The following is a 25,708-nucleotide window of genomic DNA, read 5'->3' as shown; positions in this document are numbered from 1 at the left end:
AGGACCATTTTTGAAGAAAACCCCTTGAAGTCTGCAAAAAACGCCCGCACCGTGGGCTGGGTGCCATTCACTTAAATGAAAGGTGCAACGGGAGCATTGGCGGTCACAACGCCCAGCAGTTGTGGCTCCTTCCTCGGGGGTGACGGTTTTGAGCGATGACGAGCCGTGCCTTTTCCTTTTTATATGCACCAAATGAACAAAATAATTGTAAATCACTTTAATAATTACTTTGTTATCAACAAGTGGTGGGTAGATGAGTCCTCATAAAGCATTGTGGCACATTGGGCCAACTAGCAATACGGTGTTGATACTGTGTCAATCTGTAGCTCAATATGGACACCATCTGGATTTTGCATATCACTGCAGGCAATTTATATACAATATTATTTAACTGTGTATTTCATTATGTCAGTCTTAATCTAAATTGCAAATATTTTTGAAATATGTCTATAAACAACGTAAAAAAGTGTCAATGTGAAAATCAGAGTGAAATTGTTGTGACTGATAATGTGATGTTGATTATATTATGAGTTACTTTGAAAAGGATTTTAATTCTGAGAGGTCAAGAGGAACAGGATTAGACAAAGGAACTGAACTAAGATTGTCTCAAAGGGCTGGGTTGGTCAGACGGGTGCGAAGCAGGGCCGTGCGCCCGTGATGCCGCCCCGACGCTCGCCCCTCTTCGCTACTGGAGTCGGTGATACAGCGGCGGTGGGGTCCTGGCGGGGGCCAAAGCGGCCGCAGGAGCCGGGCTGCAGCAGGGCCCATATGAAATCAAAATGGTCCCACACGGTGGGATCCTCTCTTCTTCTTTCTCATAAAGTTTGGCCAGTGACAGGTGGCGATTAGCGAGAAAGCGGCTCTATTGATCACATGACTGAGTTTATTTAAGATGAGCTGTAGCCTGAATTATATGGACTGTGTAATTGTATAGCACCCTGTTACCGGCAGTTGATCAAAGTTATTGTATTCTCAGTTCCCACTCCCCTTTGTTTTATGACCACCGTACATCAAACCGTTGCGGCCTTGGCCGACAGCTATTTGGCCAGCATCACATTCAAAACATGTGATTACATCACATTCATGTGTGCTGCCTTGGCCAACTCCAGATCAAAGCAAGAAGTGTCTGTTTTTTGTTACTCAAGAACACAACTACATTTAAAAGTGCAATACTAATATATGTATATATATATATATACACACATATATATATATATTATCTCAAATCAGAAATATGATTTCTTGATTATGTTAGGCCAGCAGTGAAGGCCTGTGCTTAGATTATGAATGTCACCATTTCCAGTTAGTTTTTTGTCTAGCTATAATTCTTTGTTATATGTCCTTAATTTCACATCAATCGTAATTCATTTGGAAGAAGCATTAGGGATATTTACAAGATTACACATTTGTAAAAAGCACCTGGGGAAGGCAAAGTGTCTTTTCCAAACGTGATTGTGCCCCAGTCTCAAAAGCAAGGTCCATAATGGATTGCTTAGATGCGTTGACCCCAACTCCATTAATACACACCTTTGGAATGAACTCGAACACATTAGAAGGCAGGTCTTACAAATATGAATGGACAAAATGCTCAAGCGTTGGCTCAGAACTGCGCCATTACTGCCACCTCAAGGTAAAAGAGGAAACATCACCAAGCATCATTCTTAATGTAGACAGTTATGACTTTTATTGTTTATATTAAACCAAAAGGGTAATCACTAAACATATATTAAAAACCAAGACAGTTAAATTTTATGTGAGAAAAAATAAAGACACAGATCAAATTACAAAATAAGTAGTAACACTAGTGGACATTTCTTTAAATAACAGAACTGTACATAATATGTTGCTAATAAGTAAGAAACATTCGAAAAAGTGATACTAAGTTGACAGAAAAGAATCACAGGCAGCTGATACAACTCTAAGGAAGCGGCGGCTAGCTGGAATATAAAAAGTACAAATACACATGTAAGGCAGCAGAAGGTAGGCATTGAGAGACAGAGACAGAAAAAGACAGAAAGAGAGAGAGAGAGAGAGAGAGAGAGAGACAGAAGAGAGAGAGAGAGAGAGAGAGAGAGAGAGAGAGAGAGAGAGAGAGAGAGAGAGAGAGAGAGAGAGAGAGAGAGAGAGAGAGAGAGAGAGAGAGAGAGAGAGAGAGAGAGAGACAGAAAGAGAGAGAGAGAAAATGACGGAAACAGGCAGGGGACAGACAGACACATTTAGACATAGAAAGAGAAAAATAAACAGAAAAGTCGCTCCATCACTCACAGTGACCCTACTGTCTTCAAGCAAACATAGCCAGTACAAATGTATATAAGCACAAACTAAATATAAACTCTGATAAACAAAACCCAACAGCCCCTTCATTTTCAACAACATATCATAAGGTGAAGCTCTTCTGTACCCGCGCGTCACAGTCTGACTGAAAAGGAAAATGCAAACAGTGCCATTAAGAGGAGCTCTAAATTTACAGACGTTCCTAATGGCACTGCAAACACTCCAGTCCTCCAGCTGGTGACAACCTGCAAGAGCAGAGCAGACTGAACGAGAAACACTGTGGACACCGGACACATGTAATATTGTGGCTTCACAATATGTTCTGCCCATATATTAAAAAAAAACCTGCAAGGTTAGTTACACTGCATAGTGTACGTGATGCACCTGTTCAACAGGTGGGGGAGCGGGTGTCGGTTGGGTAACACAAAACAATTGCATAGCTAAAAGAGCAAAGCCAGAACAACGCCCTTTATCATTTGTTAACGATATTAAAAATATAGCTCTTTGAAATGCAGTCCCTGACTTTCAGCAAAATAGGCACTCAATGCCCGAAATGATTTCTATCTATCTATCTATACTTTATATATCCTCTATTTTAACCATACAAAATCAATAGTTGCTCAATTAAACTGGTGCAGTAAATTCCCAAGAAATTAATTTCCAAGAGTCTCATCTTCCTTCCACTTCTTTGGGTTGTCATGTAAAAAAATAAGATTCGAGCAGGTGCAAGACATAAGTGTACCAATCAGTGCAAAAGACATGAAGTGCAATGTTACAAAGTGTCCCATGTCCACGTGAGTCGTCTGCACTCGCTCACTTTGTCTCTTTAGCCACACACGGGGTTTACTGTACTGCAAACACAAGTGATCCACAGCAGCACAGCGCATGCCCTTTCTCAAAACATTTAAGCACAGTGCAAGCGCCAGCACAAGTTGGTACAAAACACAAAATACAATACACTGATGTAATCATAATAATAATACAAAACATGTCAAAATTTTATTTTCATCTTTTTAAAATTGATGCATACAATGTGTCCCTGTTGAGGGGATATCGCCTTTTTGCAGCCCAAATGAGAATTTGAGCTCTTCCAGATGCAAACATCTATAATCTTTAGTAAAATGTACTTAAAATAATATCTTTGTAAACAGTTTGCCCTTTTTGTTTCGTAGTACATTCTAACATTGCAACTTGTGTATTAGTATATCTCTGTGGCAAAATCATCTGTTCTCCTATTCGTTTTCCTTATCCAATTGTTTGTGAGCGTGAAGCAGGTTTGATACCTCAGCTGGAAGGAAGCGGATGTTTACCGCGGTCACACGCCACTGCTCCGGAGAACCTCTCATCAGACATTCACTCGTGAGCTTACAGGAGCTGTGAGAAAAGTCAATTGTGTGTTGGCATCTTTGCTGCTCTTCAGCACAGTAATGGGATTGACATGGTATGTAACCTTGGCAGCATCGCTGCCATGGCGACGACGGTTGGCTGTGAAGAGGAGGGTGAGAGAAGGATGGCCCAGACTCCTCAATGGATCAGCTCACATGTTTGCTCGCGGACTTTTTCATTCCAGTGGGCGAGACGGCCTGGGGGATGATTCCCATGACCACAAATGTCTGACAAATATGAGCTTCAGCCTTTGCATGGAGTAGGTATAAACGAGGTTTCTTCAACATCAAATTTCCTCAAAAGCGAGCGTGTGTCCACATCATTCACATTTGACCATTTTTAGTGGCAGTGCATGCATGCACGCTCGCCCTATTGAATACATGCACATTCAGATTCATGCACTTTGCTCTTTATACTGCAAATGTGACCGTATGTGTGTTGATGTTTGCAAGAAAGCGAGTTAAAATGCCCATTTCAGAGTCTGTCACTGCGGAAAGTATCCTCCACAGATGGGTCTGGCAGCACCATATCGGGATCGCTAAGCATGCTCAGACCGTCCAGGCTAAGCGGCTCGATGTGGAGCTCGTCTTCAAGCGGGAAGCCTCCTTCCGAGTCGAAACATTCAGGCACCGTCGAGAGCACGCCGCTGATGTCTTTTGACAGGCTGGGGTTGGACTCATCTGTAAGGAGAGAAGGTGGCCAATAACAGTCATATTGTCTCATTGCCCTTTCTGGAACTCAGATTTTGATGCCAATGATGCTAAATGATTTATGAAAGAGCCCAGAAATAAGTGTTATCGGTTCACAAAACAAACACCAAAGGCCTCATTCCTAATTTCATCCTCTATAATCAGCGACCATGCTCCGCGGAGGAAATGGTTGCATAACAGCACATCATCACATCTCTTTATGCTTCATGGTCTTTCGTGCCTTTGCTGGTTATTTATTAACAGTGAGCTCACTCTGCAAAGGAGAATGTTTTCCTCGCCATTTGTTTGTCAGTCAGTCAAGAATACATCAATGCTTGTGGAGTTGCATATCAGACAAAAGCTGTGTTCATAAAAATAGTACTGTTTAAAAAAAAATGGTGTGTGAAGCGCAAAATCTCCCTCCTTGAGCCGTCACCTTCATGTGGTGGAGGGGTTTGTGTGTCCCAATGACTGGCAGGGTCGTCCATGGCAAACAGGTTCGAGGTGAGGGACTGGACAAAGACCCATTGGACTGGTTTTTCCTCACCCGGACATGGGTTAACAGGGCCCCACTCTGGAGTCAGACTTGGAGGTGGGGCTCGCTGGCGAGCATATGGTGGCACCATCCAGGCCCCATGGGCACAGGCCCAAAAAGGAAATGTGGGTCCCCCTTCTCATGGGCTCAGTACCTGTGGGAGGGGCCAAAAGGGGGGTCAGAGGCCAAAAGCGGGGCCTTGGGGGGCCAACTACCAGCTACAGAAGCTGGCTATAGGGATGCAGAATCTCATCTCGCTGACAGGGAAGGAACCTGAGCTGTGTCAAGTCGAGAAGTTCTGATTGGATATAGTCGGGCTCACCTCCAAACACAGCTAGGAGTCCGGTACCAGTCCAACCAGTCAAACGTGTTTTGTGGACTCGGAAAATGCATTTGACTGCGTCCCTCTGGGAGTTCTGTGTGTGGTGCTTTGGGAATAAGGGGAACCGAATCTCCTAAAGGGTTGGACTCTGCCAAGGCTGCCCAATTCAAAACTTTATGGACAGAATTTCTAGGCGCAGCTGAAGCGTTGAGGGGTTCAACATTTGCATGTGTTGAAATAAAGCTATTAACATTTTTAAAAAGACTGTTTAGCTTTTCAATTTTGGATTTGTCTCAAAGGTGTATTGTCATCCTTTCCATCAAAGAATGGTGAATTGTGTTGAGTTGCCTTTCAGTTGATGTTGATGCTCTAACAACGGAGGTCGAAATTAAAGTGTTTATCAAATTTGAAATATGAAGAAGATTCAAGATCATTCGACGGTGTAGTCAATGTCTAAAAAGTTACGGACCAAATTTCTTCACATGAAGGTATATTTAAAACTCGACTAAACCTTAAAATAAATGTATTTATAAAAATAAATAAATAGACAAATAAAACAGGAACACAACAGCAATGTGGTTTGGCAGCTTAAATGCACACAGCTTCTTATGAATTTCTTTTATACTCGAATGTAATACTAACTTTGATTGTCCCCTTTTATTTTAGTTTCATTCTGTTGTGCAGAAGCCTGATGGTGAACACTCACCAGTCAGGATAATGTTGGGCAGTCCTCCGCTGCAGTTGGAGTAGAGCATGTTAGAGGCCATGTACATGGGGTCATGCAGGTTGCCATGGCTACCCCCCAGCCCTGCGAGCGTCGACTGCGAGGAGTACAGAGAGGACGGGGAAGGGTCGAAGCAAGAGCCACCTGCTGTGGAGTTCATCGCATTTTCCAACATACTGAACTGGTCCGACTAGCAGGCAGATGGTTTGAAAGAGACAGCAAAGGCAGAAAACAACGCATCTTAGTATTCATGCTTCCAATCACAATTCATGACCATGAAAAACATTGCATATTCATCCATATGGCGCATCCTATTTCTGTTTTGCTCGACAGGGTTCCTATAGCTTAGTGAAAGTTCAATTTAAGAGTTTTTTTTTTTAATTTTTAAATAAACATTTTCATGGTTCAAAAGTCCATCAATTTAAATGTAATCAAATTTCACGATTTCATGATTTTGAAAATTACAGTTGTACCTACACAGTATACATAACCCACTATCTATGAATTTCCACCATTGTACAAGATGAATGGAATCTAGTAATTAACACTACCTAGAAAGGGAATACTGCACTGTGCCTTTATGGTATCACCCCCAAAAAAAACTACAAAAATGAAAGAACATGGGCCAATTGCTAAAAGTTGTCCGTTCTGGTGTAATATATCGGATTCATTTTTTCCCATTTTAGTCAAAAACACACTTGTTGCAGTCTCATTGGGCAGCACTAAGAATGTCAAACAGGTATTTATGACTGGAAGGAAAATGTCCTGGTGGCAGAGCCACTAGATATAGAGGAACAAAATTAAATGGAAAATATTTGTCGCAAATATTGATAGACCCTGCTCCCAAAAAGATATGAATACTGATCAAGACCAAAATATGAGAAAATGATTTATGGCATTTGCCCCAGTTACTCCACATTGTCCCCATCATGCAGATGAGTTAGCCTTTTGTCTTTGTGGAGAATCTAATGAGACTTCTCCAGCAGAACTCTCGCCATAGTGTTCAATTTCAAGTCGTCCATTCAATCACGGTTAAACTGTTGCCAATCTTCTCCAATCTGAATTGTCCCTTGAAAGTTATTTTCTCAATGACCATGCCCCTATCTTTCACTTATTGGAAATTCTTATATTTAATTTTCGGTCTTCATCCCTCTCAAATATATTTCCAGAAAGGTTTGTTCCACAGATCTGCTCTGGTGCGGACCACTCCAAAAATAAATGGTGTGCTTGGCGACGGGATATGCAGCTGTAATGAGAACTTTTCTCAGTTGACAATCAGCTTGATGAAGAAAAACAACAAAAAAAAAACAACGTTGTGTTATTCAAGCCAACCTTTACCTGCATATTTACATCAAAAACAACGATCAGTCAACACCATGATCCCATCTGTGTTCATCATTGAGATAACAGGACTCAGCTGGGCAAAAGAAAGCCGTGCCGGTGAAAACATTTTCCTCCGTTGCCGGGATTGATCACAACAAAAGTTTGGCAGGCGTGCACAAGTTACCGCATCGCCCAATCAGTGAAAAGTATTGTGCCAAATGTCACGTCTTTCCCGAGCAGCAATCTGGCAAGAGCAGCAAAAGGGCTCATAAAAAAATTGCTAATAACAGGGGTCTAATTGGGCAACCCTGCCATGTTCCGCGTTCTAGCCAAAAGGAGCTTGAAACCCCGACAATCTTAATTCTCGACAATGGGCCATCACAAAGAGCCTGTATTATTTTAACAAGTGACTAATGCAAACTAAATTCCTCCAAAACTCGCAACAAAAAAGGACCAATTTAGCCAATCATCTATTTTGGTGCTGAAAGGCTTAAGACATTTTAATGCCAATTTAGGCCGTGTTTTTTAATTCATGAATTCAGACTTTTTAAAGAACTGAGATTCCAATGTTGTCGACACGATTGCGAGGTGGCCTTGTTTTGTCCTGAGCGATAATTTTTTCAAGAGAAGCCGGAAATACTGTGTTTAGTATTCTGAAAAAAAATATATTATTAAACATCACAGGTAAAAAAAGCACTTAGAAAAAAAAAATTATATATATATATATATATATATATATACAGTGAAACCCCGCTACTTCGCGGTTCACCTTTCGCGGGTTCAGTGCTTCGCGGGTCTAAAAAATAATCGGGGGCATTGTAGTTTCGCCGAGCGGCACAAGGGGGCGCTGAAGCGGTTAGACGGCCGGCGTGCGCCGAAGAGGAGAGTGGACGAATAAGAGAGTAGACGAAGAAGAGCAGGTTCCCCCGGACACGATTGGTGGCGACGTTTCGCGCGGTTCGGACCGTATCAGAGCTCCGGCCGGCGTGCGTGGCAGTTAAGCCGTTGAGAAGCACCTTCCCCGGGCACGGGCGGTGCCAAGCGGGCCCTAAGTTTAACCGAATGGAAGCTCCCGAGGAGGAGGGCATGCTCGCGTCACAGTAAGCCGAAGAGGAGCACCTTCCGCCCGGGCACCGGCGGAGCGCGAGGCTGTCAGTTATGAATGAATAAATAAATAAATGAAGAATGCCACCTTTCATTTCACTGTCATGATCCGTGCCTGTCATGCCGCGTGTGTTTTTGTTTTTTCAGCTGTGTGGGTGTTCCTCCAGCGATCGTCTCGCGCCATGCCGTCAGCTGCTGCGAGATGCGCTGATTACACTGACTATATTGTGATTATAATAAATATCTTTGTATCACCACCTTTTTTCCCGTGTCTGCGTTTGGAGAGTCCTGTTCAATCCTCCAGCTCTGCTGGAGGATCATAACATTCACAGGGCACACCGGACGGCGTACCAGCAGGTAAAAGTCGAGGTAATTAAATAAATACAAAAAGAAGTAATTGAATAAATACAAAAATAATGGCTGGGGAATAAAATAAGTTTTAATAATAATTTTTTTTTGTTATAACATGAATTTCACTCTCTCTCTCTCTACCAGTATATATATATATATATATATATATATATATATATATATATATATATATATATATATATATATATTCATATATATATATATATATTTTTTTTTTTTTAAACATTTTTGAAGGTGTGCCGCTACTTCGCACCTATATATATTATATATATATATATATATATATATATATATATATATATATATATATATATAGGTGCGAAGTATATATATACACGGTGTTTTTTTTTGTCTTTTTTTTTTTGAAGGTGCGACGCTACTTCGCGGATTTTCAGTTTTCGCGGGTGGTCTCGGTCCCCATTAACCGCGATAACCGGGGGTTCACTGTATATGCAAAACCGGTTGTCATTTTTTTGTCATTTTTATGTTGATGCGGTGTAGTTTAATATAACTCATAAACCAATTTGTAATGTATAATAGTTATTTTAAAAATCAAGTAATCAGTAATGCTATATCACTTAAACAGCTATTTTTTTCATAAATGTTCAGAGTTGAGTCATTTTAAATCTCAATACTGCTCTTTCTTGAGAGCCCAAGCGTGTGTCCATGGTTACAGGCCTACCTGGTACGGGAGGGTTTTGTTGTGGCGACTGGAGAACTGTTGCTCCATGAATGAGTCGCTGAAGAGCGGCGCAAAATTGTTGTGCTGAAAGGAACGGAAAGTGACTTTGCTGAGAAAAAGTCATTCATTTTTAACTGTGCAATGACTAGTGACACGTATTGTACACGGAATGTTGTGCTAAGTGTATGGCGAGCATCTTCTTGGCACTGACTTGGCTCGGGTTGAAGTCCAGTGCGGCGCTTTGCAGAGGGGAAACAGGCTGATGTTGGTGTTGATGCTGCTGCTGCTGCTGGCACTGATGCGCCTGGTCCACTGCATGCTGGGAATGCTGGTAGAGTGGATAGGGAGGGGGTGGCTCCCTTGGCATGTTGCTGGTATCTAAAGCAACTCCCTACATCATATAAAGAAGGCAGCAGGGGTCACTAGTGAATGGCTAAAAGTGAATTAAGACTTAAAGAAGTGATTCTCATTTTACGGAGATTTAAGATTACAAAGGTTTTGCTTAAAATGATGACCATCCAACTTCTGAACAAATTCCAGTTAGACCAACATTGGAACGGAACTGTCATGAACCAAAACCCAGCTCTAATGGTCTTGGTGGTCTAAATTCTACAATCGTAGATTTTCTACATTGCTTTTCGCCCAGGTAGAGATGTGTAAACAAAGACTTGATGAGTTTAAATCAATGTACACACTTTTGTTGTTTAATTTGTTGATAAATTTGAGTATTTTCACTCCAGTAAATGTTGAATGAATTAACATCGCCAGCGTATCTATTCAAATTCTTGTTCTGCGTACCTGCGTGATGGGAGACAATGATGGGGACATGGTTGGAGACAGCTGCTTCGACAGACCCCTACGCTGCTCAGCACCAGGAGACAGAGTGAGGGGGCTGATGGGTGCTGGCCTTCGCCGAGGGGAGTTACCAGAAAGACGCAGAGAAGAATTTATGGAGGGATTGCTGAGAGAAGACTGTAGTTGGCAGTTGTTGAGGGAAGCTTGAATTGTGGGATTACTCAGAGAAGAGGAGAGGCCTGCAAAACAAACAGACGTACGACTTCAAACTATTGTTCAGCCCGATTAAAAGGCCAAAGTGAGTCATGTTTCCTTTAAGTGACTTTATGTTACTATATTGAGGCCATGTCAAGATAGAACTGTGTAACACACTAATGATATTCAGCAAACGAGATGATTTGTACCGGGAGCGCATTGCAACAATATCAATCAATAGCTTTGTACTCACTTGTAATTTGTGTTCTCAATGCATCACTCAAAAATCATGGTGGCACCGTTGCCGAAAAATGGATTGCGCCAAACTAAACCAAACTGCTTTGCTCGATAGAAAAGTGACTTAATAAAGCCACGAAACCTAGGCTACTGAAGATCTTTGGAATCCAAGAGAAATTGTGACTGCTACAGTTTAATGCATTATGTATTCCATTTCCGGCATGCTTTCCAGCACCACGTCAAAGACACCAGGCCATAATTAGCATTGGGGATCTTTACTGTGTGTTTGGGAGGATAGGAGGACAACCAAAATGAGACAACAGAGGCAAACTGAGTGAGAAGAAAAGAGCTCATTGTAGGGACAACATTGTGGGTCAACAGTTCCTGTGTCTCAATCAGGCTGAACTGAGCTCAGCCACACACAGACACAAACCACAGAGACTCAGAGGGAGCAGGCGTGCCCGCCAAAGTATAAAGTGACAACGTTTGTGACAGAGAGATCATTCACTCAGCTCTCCATAACACACAGTAGGGCTGGCAGAGATAAACATCTCAAGCTCAAAAATGTGAGCAGTGGTTTGAGTGTGAAGCGAGTCGGCTTTGCCTGAAACTGGTTGGGAGGAGAGGAAGTACAAAATAATATAAAATGATTTGCCAAACTGTCACATGTAGTATGCGGCTATAAAGGAACAGACCCGATCCTAATGTGCCTAAGGTAGCATGCATGACAACCTCTTGAGGTTCGGGTGTCAAACTCCAGGCCCAGGGGCCAGATCTGGCCCGCAACCTCATTTTGCATGGCCCGCGAAGGGCAAATCATGCGTGTCAACTTCCTGTTTCTAACACATTTTCTTCACTTTTAACAACATTGAGAAATGTGATATTGCCATTTATTTGTTACCAACTCTCCCCTTTGAAAATAAATTGAAGAATTGTTGAACAATTACTGACTGGTTTCTGATTTCAAAACTGGCTTTCCATCAATTTGTGTGTGTGTATGTGATCATGAAAGTTGATCAAATATTTATATGGGTTCATAGTCCTAACGGCCCTCTGACGGAAACCATGGCTACGATGTGGCTCGTCCACAAAAAATGAGTTTGACACCCCTGTCTTAAGGGGTTGTTTACAATCTCACAATCCCTTCTAACCACAGTAATAGTCACCTATTTCTGCGGACCGGATGTGGATTCAAGATGATCTGACTCCACATCATGTCTGCTTGAGGTTACAGGCATGTATTCTTGTTTTGTAAATGTTTCTAGAAAGGTTCGCACAGGGGTCCCCAACCTTTTTGAAAGTGAGAGCTACTTCATGGGTGCTGATTAATGCAAAGAGCTACCACTTTGGAAATAGAACATTTGCTCAGGTAAGCTTTTCATTTTACACTAGTCAATAGCACATTTTAATCAGAGATTGCTTTCGGTTTCCCGAAATGTGTTTTCAATGCTGATTTGAAAAATGTCTTTGCTATGTTCTAGCACATTAGGTTTTGGGGATCTTTACTTTTTTTTTTTTTTTTTAATTTTAAGTTTGAACGGAAAAAAGTTTGTGCAACACCATGCATTATTAATAGCTATGAAAATGAAATGGAAAAAAAAAATTCACTTTCGTTGAACCTAACCGTTATGCAATAATGCATATTACATATTATATCATTGTTCTGAAAACCCGATGTGCTAGAGAAAAATGTTTCACAACATAATTCAGTAGTTTGACATATCCAAAGTGTAATTACCGGCTCGTGCATTGATGTAAAACACAGCTAGGAGCTGAGACCCGCACAGAGGAAAAAAGTCCTCAATAGCAGCGGCCATGCAGACAATTTATTATCTTTTTTGATATTCAGAACAATCGCAATGTACTACAGGGGAAACAAGTTCGCATTCAGTGATTTCCGTAAGATTTGGCAGCTGTGCGTTTCGTCATATTGACCACCTATTCGCAGTTTTGCGTTTAATTTTGCGTTTGTTTGAGGCGCAATATGCAAATTATGACTCGGAAGCTGCAAGGCAAAACCACTTATTTCGAGAGACACTGATCATGCCAATGACAAAAAATTGGCAACAGATAGATACATTTCGTTTAAATAAATCTCTGTCAGTGTACACATTTCCAAATAATCACTTCAACTGCATTTCTAGAAAAATGACAATGTCCCTATTTTTAGAAAAGGTCCAATGCCTGATTAAGTGGTTTTGCGTCACAGTTTGTGAGGCATAATTTTCGTTTTGCGCTTCCTCAAAACACATCAAATCGCAAATCTGAGAATCAACCAAGATCCCAAAAGGTTTCACTGCACTAAGTTGGCTCGTGACAAACTTCGCTTGGCTACTCATGCGGCCACCTTGTGGAGTTTCTCCTCTTACTACGTCACACGCAACAGCACAAGGACTAACAGAAACAGAGTGTGACGAAATAACAACATTGAGTCAAAAAAGAGTGGAGCGATGAAGTTGCCGTTATCAGGTGACTGACAACTTTACTATTCACTGACTTGTTCAAGTTGTTGAAATACAAATCCATGTAGCATTTAGCATCTGAAGTAATAAAAAAACCAGCGGCCACTTGCAATGTTCAAACTTAAGGTTTTTTTCGGTTGAAGCAGCCGGTCAAAGGTGCCGGTACTAGATGGGATCGGGCTGCAAGATTGCATCGGGGTCCTTTGGGGTCCTTGCAGCCCAATCACATCTAGGACCCATACCGGAATTAAATGCTTGGGTGATTGAGGACACTTTTCAGAGACGTCAGGGAGGAAGCGTGTGAAAGAAGGCCGTATCCAACTGTGCACAGCAAAATAGCAAATTAATAAATGTCCGGAATGTGGAGAAAAACTGTACTTGCTAAACTGAACCGGAAACTGAATTACTGTGCGCTACGGTCTTTGTCACTCAGTGAGAGTGGCCGATAAGGTTAAAAGTATATTAGTATAAAATATTTATAATGACATTAATGTTTTTGTTTGTTTTCATATTACAGTCATGAGCTTTGAGTTTGAGGTCCGCACAAAATTGCATTGCAGTAGATCTTATTTTTTAAAATCAATTTAGCTTGGCTTCTAGACAGGAAAATACAATTTGTTGGTCTACACAATGTGAACGTCCATCCATCCATCCATTATCCAGGCCACTTATCCCAACAAGGGTCATGCTTCAGCTTATCTCAGCTGTTTTAGGAAATAAAAAAATGCTGATTATATCAAAGAAATCAAAACATAACAAAAACAAAAAACAAATAACAAATGTTCAGTCATTATATTGTCGTATGTTTCATAAAACCCTTCCCCTCTTAGCATATTATATTCCATAATCTTTAAATACACCTCTGCCGTTAACATCTGTCCCGCGGCGGCGTCATCATGCATGGACATTTTTTTTTGTTTGTTTTTTTGGAGGGATGGGGCTGGAACGGGGTTGGGGGCTGACAGTTTTTATGAATAAGGCCAGAGTGTCGAGGCCAGAACAGTACCCAGATCACGGCCGGAAGGTGAGGGACTGACCGGCAAAAAAGGGTCAAGTGCCCAGCTCTGTGCATTACATGTAACATCACCTCTGAGGCAGAGTAAATGTGAGGGATTTTCGTTGATGCAATTGCTATTATTTGCACACTAACGAAAGGGGCCACCAATTGAAGACAAAATATAGCTCTAAAATAAGGCACAGGATGCTAGACCATAGAGCTGAACGATTTTAGGACAACAATTGTATTGCAATTTTCGGACAGATTTTGCAATTTGGATTCGATTGGCGATATTCTTGAAATCAAGCTTCAGTGCAATATTCACAATGTAGAGCAGCGTTTACAAATATGATGGAAAATCACATTATGCCGTCTGTGCAACACCTCAAACGCTAATCTGAAGCACATTCACACTGGCGGCAAGATAGCGCTGTATCAGGGCAGGTTCAGATGGCGGCATGACAAGGCCTTGCACAAGCTAGCTGACATTCTGGAGGCCGGCAAACAGGAAGCTCACAGGAACAAGCCACCCACAGTTCCAAAGTGCATCCAGTTTACCAGGCAACGGACCAAAGCGCAGCGCTGCACCAAGACAGAATGGTCTCTTCTGTCACTAGAAGGTGAGTGGCAGTTAGCAGCCAACCTCGACTGCCATCTGAAATTCCCCGCCGAGATCACCATGACAGCCCTGCGCCCAGACAATGTGCGCTGGTCAGCACCTGCCAGAGTTGTCATCATGGTAGAACTGACCATACCACGGGAAGAGCAGATGGAAGCCCCAAAAATGTTTGACATTTTGCACTTATGAACATGTTCTTTGTACATAAATGTAAGATTATATATAAATATGTTCCCAATATTTTGCTACACACTTAACTACTTCAGAGACTGACGGCTCAGCAATATAGCCTGAAATTCATATCATGATATTAATTGAATCTTTCCGTCCTAACGGTAATGGTGAGTGTAAAAGTGTGTGCTAAACTGCTAATATAGACATCGTCTTATTTAATGTGTTGACTGTACACCTAAGCAATTATTCGGCCTCTTTCTAGACTCTGCAATTATCACGCTTCGCAAATCCTAGTTCAACTTTTCGATGCATGCGCCCCTTGTTAGTAGGGAAGTTTATTTCTCTCCACGGAGGAGAGGATCCACATCATGCAGCTGCTTGCTGACTAAGATCAGAGCTGGGAACTTGACCCTTTTGCCGGTCAGTCCCTACCCTCCGGCCACAATCTCTGTTTTGTACTGAGACCCTCTGGCCTTATTCATAAAAAATGGCGGCCCCCGACCCCTCAAAAAAATTATGCGTACGGCAGAGTTTTATTTAAAAATCATTAGCTGGCTAATTTACTATTAAAATCCCCTTACCTTATTATGGGCTTATTTGTCTCCCTCTTCTTTTGGCACTTTTGACGCATTCTGAGGAAATTTTTGTCGTTTGCTCATTTCATGATTCGGTTCATCACTCACAAAAGGGCCGATTCGACGGCCGGACTAAAATCAACCTCCGGCCTATATGAATCTAAGGCTTTTCTAAAAAATTTCACCCCTCGGCCGGGACGGTTCATTCCGCCCCCGGGACGGACTGTGCAGCTCTGCATAAGATATAAACAAAGCGTGTGCTTCTGAGGAAAAAAAAAAGATTGTGACATTATCAATACATTTAGACAATGTGACATCCCATTTTTCTAGCTAGAGGCGCATCAATTAATATCTTTATTTATTTATTCAAAAAACCCAAAACAAAACAAAACAAGATCTCAGAGGAGTTAACCGCTTGATCCTCTCCTTTGAAAAAGCACCAGGTAATGCGAGTCATTGCCGACATGATAAATATGTTACCATAGTTGGGCGATATTTCATATCATTCAATTGCAATATACATTGAATATTATATTATCTTTTTTTTTAATTCAAAATGATGACCCAGAGAAAGGAGACTGAATTTAGGTCATTTCATTTTAAAAAATATAACATTAAACCTTTAATACCAAGTCAACACAACTATAAAAAAGTCAAATTAAGTGGGCAATTTAAAGATTAAATAAAATCTCAATCTTTTTAAACAATGTGACAAGTAGGGTGGGGTGAACGGATTTTATGTCAGTCTATCAATAATTATTCTTTTTTTAACCTCTTTAAAATAAATAAAAGAATTATATTGATTACAGATCAAATTAAAAGCAATTCAATTGATTATAGATAAAAAAAAAATAAAACAATCTAGAAAATATACCATTCAAAATATCTAAACACATTTATTTTCAAGGAGGGCACACTGTTCTTGTGTAACTTGTAATGTAGTGTCGCGTGCAATGTTGTTTCTATTCATGCTCCTCCAGCAGTGCGTCGTAAATGCTCATTTGAGGAATATGTGATGCCAAAGCAGTATTGTTAATGCAGTTACATGAACCTTCATTTGTTGTTCATACAATGTAAGTGTAGCCAACTAATACTCTCATGCAGTATAATTTTTGTGATCGACACAAGCAAGTTAAAAAAAACCCAGATTGGCGGGTCTCAGTCAAGAACCTACTAAGAGGGAGCCTTTCTAACCAGAATTCACTGAGTAATAAATCATGTCACATGGATTCAAGCACCAACGTCTCATTTATGCTGCACATAGATTCATTTACTGAATCATCAAAGATCATAAAAATATGGCACATTTTAGACTTCTCCAAAAGCTTTGTGATGGAAAACATCAGTTCAGCAACAGCGCTATCCTCATAAAAAAAACATTTGATGTAAATGGTGGACATTGAAGCCTCAACTCACCTTGTGAATTACTAATGCCAAGGTGCATCATGGCGGCCGGCAAATTTCCAGTGCTGCTACCTCCGCTGAGATTGGGGTAGCCGCCATTGTCCTCTGGGTCCAACGGAGTTGCGAGAGGGGACGGGAAGTGGAGGTTGGTGAGATCGGGAAGGGAGCCTCCTGTATTTAATGAACCCTGGTAGTGGGAGAGACCAGGGTTTTGGTCCGGTGATGGGAAAATACTGCAAAAAACAACAACAACGACGACAACAAATTCATTCATTGTAACAGTTGAGCCTATCCTAGCAGACTTCGGGCAAAAGACGGACGGGATGAAAAGTTCATCATTCAATTGCAGGACACACATAGCGACAGTTAGACACATGAGCATTTCGAGTCCTCAATCAACCAACAATTAAGCAACACAGAGAGGTCATCACTGGATTTGACGCCACAACCTTTGTTGCTAACCAAAAATTACAACTTTAAATTGATGATGAATAATGATGCAAACTATTTGAAAATACACGCAAGTTGTTTAGGGGCCATTTCTTGTATTTCTTTTTTGAATAACTGGCAGCTTCAAACCTCTACACAATGGGTGAGATCCATTTTGGAGGAAAAATGGCCATACGTACAGATATTAGGGTGCCACAGACTCACGCTGTTATTTAGAATGAAGTCTGATTCATCTACATGCAGCACATACAGTGGTGTGAAGGTACACACATTTTGAATCTGACGGTGATTTTGCTTTTACTCTAAACTAGTGCGCAGAGCACTAACATTCCTACGCATTTAAAAGTGATTGAGGCCCACTGTTTGTGAAAACAATTTTCTATGTCATCGGTATTATGGAAAAAAGATGCATGTCGGCAAAAGAACCGCTGCTAAGTACGTAATCGTATCAGACCTTCATATACAACGACATTTTAGTTTAGCTATTTGAGATTTTCTATGTGCTATTGATTTTAACAATAATGTAAACTGGCTTTATAACGTCTCATGTTTCATGAAATAAATCATACGTAAATATTTGGACAGCACTGAACTTATCTAGACACGATGTCTTCGATTTTTTCCTTTTGGCTTGTCCTGTCTGGGGTTGCCACAGCTTTTCTATTTCAATCAGCATGGCTCTGGACTATTAAACTTTATTCTTCTTTCCAGTGCATGCCTCTTCCTATTTAATTAATCCTCCACCCTTTCACGGCAAATGACAATGTCATCTTCGACTAACATTATGTTCCATGGGGATTCCAGTTTAACTTCCTCTGTCAGCCTATCCATTACTATTAGAAAGAGGAAGAAGCGCAAAGCTGATCCTTGATGCAGTCCCACCATCACCCCGGATGAGCTTTAAGGTCTCCTTCTATTCGTGTCATATCGACCTGCCCTAATTCAAGAAGTTAGGAGGATGTGAATCCCTGTGATATGTGTGTTATGTGAGTTTGCTCCCACGAGTTGAATAAAAGTTGAAAATTTAACACAGAAGTTTTCTTTATGCTGCAGTTTTTTATTATTTTATATTTTAAACAAACCATGACTTTAAGTTGTGCGTAAAATAGTGACATCCAGGTCAATTTGTTGTGCAATTTGCGTTGCTCACCTAAACATGCTTATATATAAATCACTTACTTGATACCAGGCACTTCACATGATTTAGGCCTCAATGCAAGAGACTGGGCCTGAAAAAAAGATTTGTTTTCAATTAGAATAATTGGCCATATACTCATTCAGTATACGTCTCCTTCTTTGGCAAGTGAATAGCTGGAGTATAATCAAGAGTTGGAAAATTGTAGAAAGCCCAAGATATGTATACAGTGGCAGTACCATTGTGATGCAAATACTGTATATCAAGACACAAACTGTCTGATTCTTTATCCTCCAAATAAGGTTCACTACTTAATGCTAGTTAATAAAAATTGTTTTTCAAATCAGAGATGTAAGTAAACTTTTCTAGATAAATTTTTTGGTCTGATTCCAATTTTGCCTTCATTTTTCTTGAGCACATGAGGTTTTAATAATAATAATAATAATAATAATAATAATAACATCAATAATAATAATAATAACAATAATAATAACAATAGTAATATATATATATAATAATAATATATACTGTACTGTATTTTAGGTTTGCTTGTCCTGAGACTTATACTCAGTAGCAACTTATAAATTAAAAAATAATATTCTACGACAGCCACAAGAGGGCACTCTAGACGTATGCACGGATATATCCCACTCCTTACAAAGACAACTGAGAATTTGAGCCCTCAAGAAAATCATATTCTACAGGCTACAAGCTGCAAGTTCTGACATTCGTAGCTGAAAGCCATGATTGAGGAGCAGAAAGAACCTTTGAAGTGAATTAGAAACTTGTTGCTCTTATTGCAATGAAGAAAACAAAACAACAAAAAAAAAAAAAAAAAAAAAGAGAAGGAGAAAGGAGATCACTAATGGCTGTGTAAACAACGTGCTGCGGGAGTCACCAGTGAAGTTACGGTACGTCTCTACGCTCAGGTAGTCGCCAAAGATGATCACAAAAAAGGTCTTTGTGGGAGGACCTTCTTGGTGTTTCCACTTCATGCAACGGAACTGCCTCTCTATGCGAGCACGGGCAACGGTGTCCCAAAAATATTAACATGAACACTGGACGCCTTTTCTGTTCATGTCTATTTTTCGTGTAGCTAAATAGCCTGCCATTGTCCTCTTATTCAGGAACTTAGTCATTAGCCACTTATCAGTTTTTGGCTATTCTTCACTCAAGGCCTGTTTTAGAAAAGTTGCAGAAGTAATTTCGGGAGATGACACTTAAAGTTGATCGAAGCAAGTCTCATATATGTTTTCATACACATTTCTTTCATTGGTTTAGTAGATTTTAGAAAGAACACACGAGCAAGTATGCACTAATCTCACCTTCTTGGCTTCCCACAGCTGCTTGGGGAGGGGCTTATTGACACCTATGAGACTCTCCTCATTAGGTAGGGTGGGGAAAGAAAAGACTGCAGAAAGGATGACATACTTGAATTATGGATTCTCTGCAGAGTAAGACTGATGAAATCTACATGGCGAACGTGTAAGGAACATATCACTTACCGTCTCCAGACCCATCCACCTCTGCCTCATTTACACTCGCTGTATGCCAGCCTCCATGAGAAACACATGTAAACAAGCAGAAAAAAAACAGGAAAGGTAGAGATAATCAATAGAGGACTGAGAAAGAAAAAAAAGTGGATTATGTATTGCCGACCTCCAAATAGCGAACACCAAATCGTATTCAAAGTCTTGTTAAACGGAGTCAGCACGCACCTGCCACCATTCAAAGTGCTAAGTGCTTTTGCTGAAATCTTTGTCGTCACATCTTTTAGCACAAGCCAGGATCCGTTCCGCTGAGAGCGCAACAATCAAGGGTACCTCATTGTTCAAAGCATCAGTCAAGAGAAGGTTACAAAAGAATTTCCAAGACATTTAATGTACCAAGGCAAAACTTGAAGACTCCCATTTGATTTTTTTCTTTCAAATGAGTTGTACAGGGTCTTAGTAACTTTCATGGTGGAAACTTTTTTTTTTTTTTTTTTTTAAATCATAGTTTGTTTTTTTTAATCACAAAAACTTGACATTTGAACAAGGGTTTGCAGACATCTATTGTAAAGCCAAAATCGACTATTGGGGAGATGCCTTTTGTTCAAGAAAGTTGGTAACAAAAGTTAAAGAATCGGCCCAGCCACGATGGCCCAATTCTTCACTAACAAGCTTAGTTTATATTATTTTTATCTCAGGAAACTGAAATTAGGTATCATTTTCTTTTTTATCCATTAATTTTGGAGAAATTAGAAAATAAGTGATGAATTGAAAAATGCCTACTTCTAATGACAAATATGGCCGCGCCTCCCCTTCGCTCTCTCCATTGTACTGCAGAGTCAGTAAAGGTATCGATTATCCATTGGAAATCATTGTACTTTCATTGCTTATAACGTCCAAAAAGGGTGATCAATTGGAACCAAAATTCATGTGAACATCCTTACCTATGACCACTTCAACATATCAAAATGATAAACCTCTCCGTGGCTGATTTAGATGAGAATGAGGAAATGAGCATAGGTTCATAGATTATGCTGTTAGGATACGGCACACCGCTTCTTTGAATATGACGCGTGGCCCCGACATAAAGCACAAGCCGCCCCATGATGCGCAACGTTCAAGAACTGGTCTTTATCTGAAATTGACGCCAGGCTGCTGTCAGCTGGCGTCTGCCACCTTCGAGTTGACACAGCGTAGCTAAAATTGACTGTATTTGGGGGTTAGGGGCATCAGAAACACACAAAGTATCTGGTGTACGTACGTAGTCTAGCTAGTAGCATAGAATTAATCAGGTTGATCGAGGCCCGAAGAATCCTCATGTGCTGCTCTTCAATGGCTGTGCAAAATTGCAGGATAGAGAACCGTGAAGTTTTTGGAGTATTCAGCAATTGTGTAAAGACCCATGGAGCATGGCAGAGTGCCTTATTATGCTGCAACATGAGGTGATGCTCATCAATGAATGGCACAAGTGTTCATATTTATGCATAAGTCGACACGCATCGTTACACCCAAGTATGTTTGACCAAATAAAACATTTAAGGGCATGGATAACACAAACACGGCACAGCTGTTTGCGTACAGTACACATGAGAAGATATTTCTCGCTCTAATTGCATTATAGTTACACGATGAATAAAAACATTCAATCAGAACATGAGCATCTCGTGCTCCGAGCACCTTTATGAGTACTACTCTCACCATTGTGATGTGGGGGAACTCGACCCATCTGCTGGTTGGCGCTGAAGGGATCCTGTGGGATTGGGTTCATCGCACTTGTATGAAGAGCAGAGTCTGAGTTGGTTCTGTGTGGGAGGATGAGGACAAATATTCAATGTGTTCTAGCACCTTGGACAGAGGCAGATGACTTCCGAGGGCCATAAATCCAGTGAGTCATTTTGCTTCCTCCGCATTAATCTGTATGCTCATGCTGACCTGACAACATAAAAAATCATTTAAAAAAATTGTCAAGTAAGATTCCAGTGATTCTGAAAGTGCAGTACGCATACCATTGGTGGTCGAAAGGGCTCCAGTTGGATTATATAATCAACACAATTTAAGGGTTGTTTGTGTAGGGTCAAAGTTATTGGTTGATTTTCTGCGAGTAAACATTTTTTGGAGTCAAATTAACTGTGTATTTCTTTATATGGTTGACATGTTAACACAGCGCCTCTCAATTATTTTCTGTTATGCCCCCCACCCCCTCTAGCAAGAAGAAAAACATTTGCGCCCCACCCCACCACCCACTCTAATAGCATTTTTGTTGCAAAACAAACCTTCACCGTAGAGTTAATACGTGCTGCGCACAATGGGCAATGAGAGCACCGCTGCCAACTACTGGAGTGGATGTGCAATTACACTTTATTGTAGTACAGCAGAAAAAAAAGCATGTTCCCCAGGTTCACACGTGCCCCATTCAGCATCGCACCGCGCCCTCCCAGGGGAGCCCCCCACTATTTGAGAAGCACTTGTGTTAACATAACTACTGTGTTGTTATGTCTTGTCAAATTGTCTCGGCTAAATTTCCTGAGAGTAATGAATTTCTTGGGTCAACTTAACCCGTTGTTGAGTTATCGGGCTATTCAATCTTATTTTATCATACACACAAATATCTGAAATATGTATGTATGATGGGGGAAAAAAAGGAAATTGGAAAAAAAAACCTCACTTTGGCAAACTCATGTGAACAGCTATAAACTACACATCGCTAAAAAAAACACTTTCTAACCATTATTAATAGTGACTGTTTCATGCAAAGAATATGCATGTTTGTGTTTTTGATTTGTATTTTATGAACAAAGTTTGGCAAAAAAAGATGCTTTCACTTGTCAGTACTGTATTTCATTCAGTGACTTATTCAATACAATTTAAAACGTTAGTTATGCACATATGCACTTGATGTATGAAAAACGTTTTGCAAAGAAATAGTTCTTGATAACATAGTTGTGAATGTGAAGTGTAGTGAATTTCAGCAGGTGGCCTCTTTTCCAGGCAAATGGAGAGGATACATATTTTGATGGGCAGTATTTAATCTCATGGATGAACCAAACAGGTGAAGCTTAACCATAAAATGACTTACTTTGTGTATTCCTGAGATCATTTTTAGGAAGTGTAGAAAATATGAGCAAGATCCCTTTTTCCGAGGGAAATTTACCAGGGATTACAGATTCAAGCAGGCACCGGCCAGAATTTGTAGCTCCCCAAGTGACAGAAGGATGAACCCCAACCACCATCAAATGACTTTCTCTGCATATTCCTGGGACCATTTTGAGTAATTATAGGTAAAGTTTTCCTAGGTAAAGTTACTTGCGGATACAAATGCCTTAGCCAAATAAATGTTATGGAACTTTCATTTCTATGATAATGCATTTAAAATAAAAGTGTGCAATACACTACTTCTGAATTTTGAGGATTTTGCCTATAACAATGCGATAAATCGTGATTAATCACAAAGACCTCATCCCATTGATCGCAATTAAAAAAATTAATCCGTGCTGAGCCCTCGTTTTTATATTGGAATTTTCTTGGAACACAAAATCAAAGCAATGAGTGATTATCAGTAATGTTTCTTTTAAACTTTTGTCAGTCGGATGTTGTTTTATTGAACATTGTGCTCCGCCCCACCCCATTTCTTCAACGGAAGGGTACCAACAATTTTTTTCCCACATGTGTAAAACCCACAAAATGTCAATCAGTCCAACAGACGGCAGAATGGACTAGTTCAGTGGTCCCCAAACACGGATGGGTTTGGACAAGTAGTACATGTTTTTCGCTGGCCGGGAAACATTCACACACAGGGAGGGCAAAAAAATCCACTTTTCATTGCTTTTAAATTGCCAGTTTAAAAGCATTGGTACTGACAACAAAGAGAATAAAACGTTGACTTACTCGATAATTAACACATTTTTTCATTAATTCCAAATATTTTTTATTCAACAGTAAAATACATGTCGAGCAATATAAAAGAACAGGGTGAACTACTAAAATGGGCTCCAACAGGATTAATTAACAAAAAGGCAAACATAATTTTTAATTAATCATTCTTACGTAAGGCGTGAGTATCACTGCTGTTTGCAAATGTGCTTGATGAAAAGATGACACAATTGATTGCTCCTTTGATTCTGGAGGCTGCACAACTAATTAGTAACAGCTAAACTGCTTGCGTTCACACGGGCAGGCTGTGCAAACTTTTTTTGCATTGTCATGCTTTGCACTTCATCACGTGTGCTACTTGTATAATTGATTCAAACATTTCCACCGCATCTGATAGAGTAAATATGCTCCCAGCTGGTCACGATTCTCAATCACAGTTGTCACCCAGCGCTATTTGGATAGCTCTCTGGAAGGTAATCAACAGGGTGGGAGTTGTGCGGGGGCTGATGTTCTGCCCCCCAAAAAAATGGGGGTCTGTCTCTGTGCAGCCCGGTGCCAAATGGGCCGCGGGCCGGTGTTTGGGGACCACTGGATTAGTTTATAGAAATGAAAATAAAATCATAAAATTGTTGAGACAACAAAGGAGGAGGAAGACAAATACAGTATCAAAATATAAATCATGAAGCTGGATGCTAGCTTGTAGAAGGAAAAAAAAGTGAGAGAGAAGGAAGTGATTAATTAATATCTCCGCATAGAAGAACGGGAAACAATTGAGAGATTAGTTGTTGTGACCCGCCGCCTTTCGGTGCTTTGGTGGAAAGAGAGAATTATTGTGATGTTATTTATAAAAAGAATGGAAAAGCAAGACACACAAGATGTTGGAAGTTACGTGAGGGATGAAGCAGTCACCAGAGACGAGAGGATAGTGATGAAAGAGGGACAGAGAGGTCAATGGTCACCTGTTGAGTTGTGATATTAATCTAAAGCCAGGCCGCTTTTCCTCACTCCACGGAGGCTGATCCCTTCAAAAGAAACAAATGTATTTGGAATTAAGCAGAAACCTGTGGGTGGAGAGAAATTGTTTGTAAAGCGCATTTCAAATCTGTCTGTTGTGAAAGAGAAAAAGACCCTGGAGCAAAGTCAGAAGCGCTGTCGCACCAGAGCCTCTTTTAGAATCTTGCATTTAGACCACAAACAAGGCTGAACCCCTCGTTACTTATGCTTTGGTAATATAAACATACATGGTCCAATCAATTTTCAGTGACGTTATGCAACTGTGAATCTGCTATTCATTTTTGCACAATATGTGACGCTTATTCTTTGGCCCACACCACAACCCTCCAAAATTCACAGAAAAATCAAGCAAGAGCCTGCTTTGCGTCTTGTGGCGCAAACATGATTAAAGAGAGTAAATCAATCCAGAATCGGAATGACAATTTAAATCAATGACAAATGATTAGAGCAGAACTGGAGATAGGTTAAGTAAGGTCCCCCACAGCATGATGCTGCCACTCCCAAGTTCCACTGGGACAATTTTGGCTTTGCCGTCACATGGTGTCTTGCATTTAGGCCAAGAACTTTAATGTTGGTTTCATCTGCCCAGAGCATGTTCGCTAACATTTGCTGCACCCAAATGGCTTTTGGCAGACCAGACTGCTAATTGCTTTTCTCCCCCACAATAATAGCTTTCTTCTTGTCACTCTTCCAAAAAGGCCAGGTATTCAGAACATGCAACTAAAATTGTCATTGGAAAAACATTCTGCTACTCTTACCACAAGTTCCGATGGGCCTATTGGCTGCCTCTATAACGAATGCTCTCTAGGGGTGGGACTGCGTCGCAAATAGCCCAATTTAATGTGGCAAGAATCAATGAAGTTGGGCACCGATTTCATTT

At 40.6% G+C, this 25,708-nt stretch overlaps 1 protein-coding gene across 5 annotated transcripts in view; it reads right to left on the bottom strand.

Moving 5' to 3' along the window:
- Positions 1–1,667: 1,667 nt before the first annotated feature.
- The window catches only part of crtc3 (CREB regulated transcription coactivator 3), a 45,671-nt gene continuing 21,630 nt past the window's right edge, over positions 1,668–25,708 (bottom strand). For 2 of the 5 annotated variants that reach the window (XM_088295270.1, XM_088295269.1), the window contains exons 6-16: positions 24,774–24,836; positions 21,643–21,746; positions 19,960–20,010; positions 19,780–19,865; positions 18,499–18,548; positions 16,882–17,102; positions 10,210–10,445; positions 9,623–9,802; positions 9,412–9,495; positions 5,913–6,120; positions 1,668–4,340 (exon numbers count right to left, since the gene is read on the bottom strand). In XM_088295270.1, the coding sequence (XP_088151396.1) occupies positions 4,135–4,340; positions 5,913–6,120; positions 9,412–9,495; positions 9,623–9,802; positions 10,210–10,445; positions 16,882–17,102; positions 18,499–18,548; positions 19,780–19,865; positions 19,960–20,010; positions 21,643–21,746; positions 24,774–24,836 (1,489 nt within the window). In that variant the 3' untranslated portion in view covers positions 1,668–4,134. The remainder of the gene's footprint in view (positions 4,341–5,912; positions 6,121–9,411; positions 9,496–9,622; positions 9,803–10,209; positions 10,446–16,881; positions 17,103–18,498; positions 18,549–19,779; positions 19,866–19,959; positions 20,011–21,642; positions 21,747–24,773; positions 24,837–25,708) is intronic. The other 3 variants (XM_088295271.1, XM_088295273.1, XM_088295272.1) reach the window with 3 other exon arrangements.

This window comes from Idiotropiscis lumnitzeri, chromosome 5, assembly GCF_059441095.1.
Source record: "Idiotropiscis lumnitzeri isolate Australia: NSW breed Sydney's pygmy pipehorse chromosome 5, RoL_Ilum_1.0, whole genome shotgun sequence".
Classification (NCBI taxonomy): domain Eukaryota; kingdom Metazoa; phylum Chordata; class Actinopteri; order Syngnathiformes; family Syngnathidae; genus Idiotropiscis; species Idiotropiscis lumnitzeri.
This window is presented reverse-complemented; position numbering and strand designations above follow the sequence as displayed.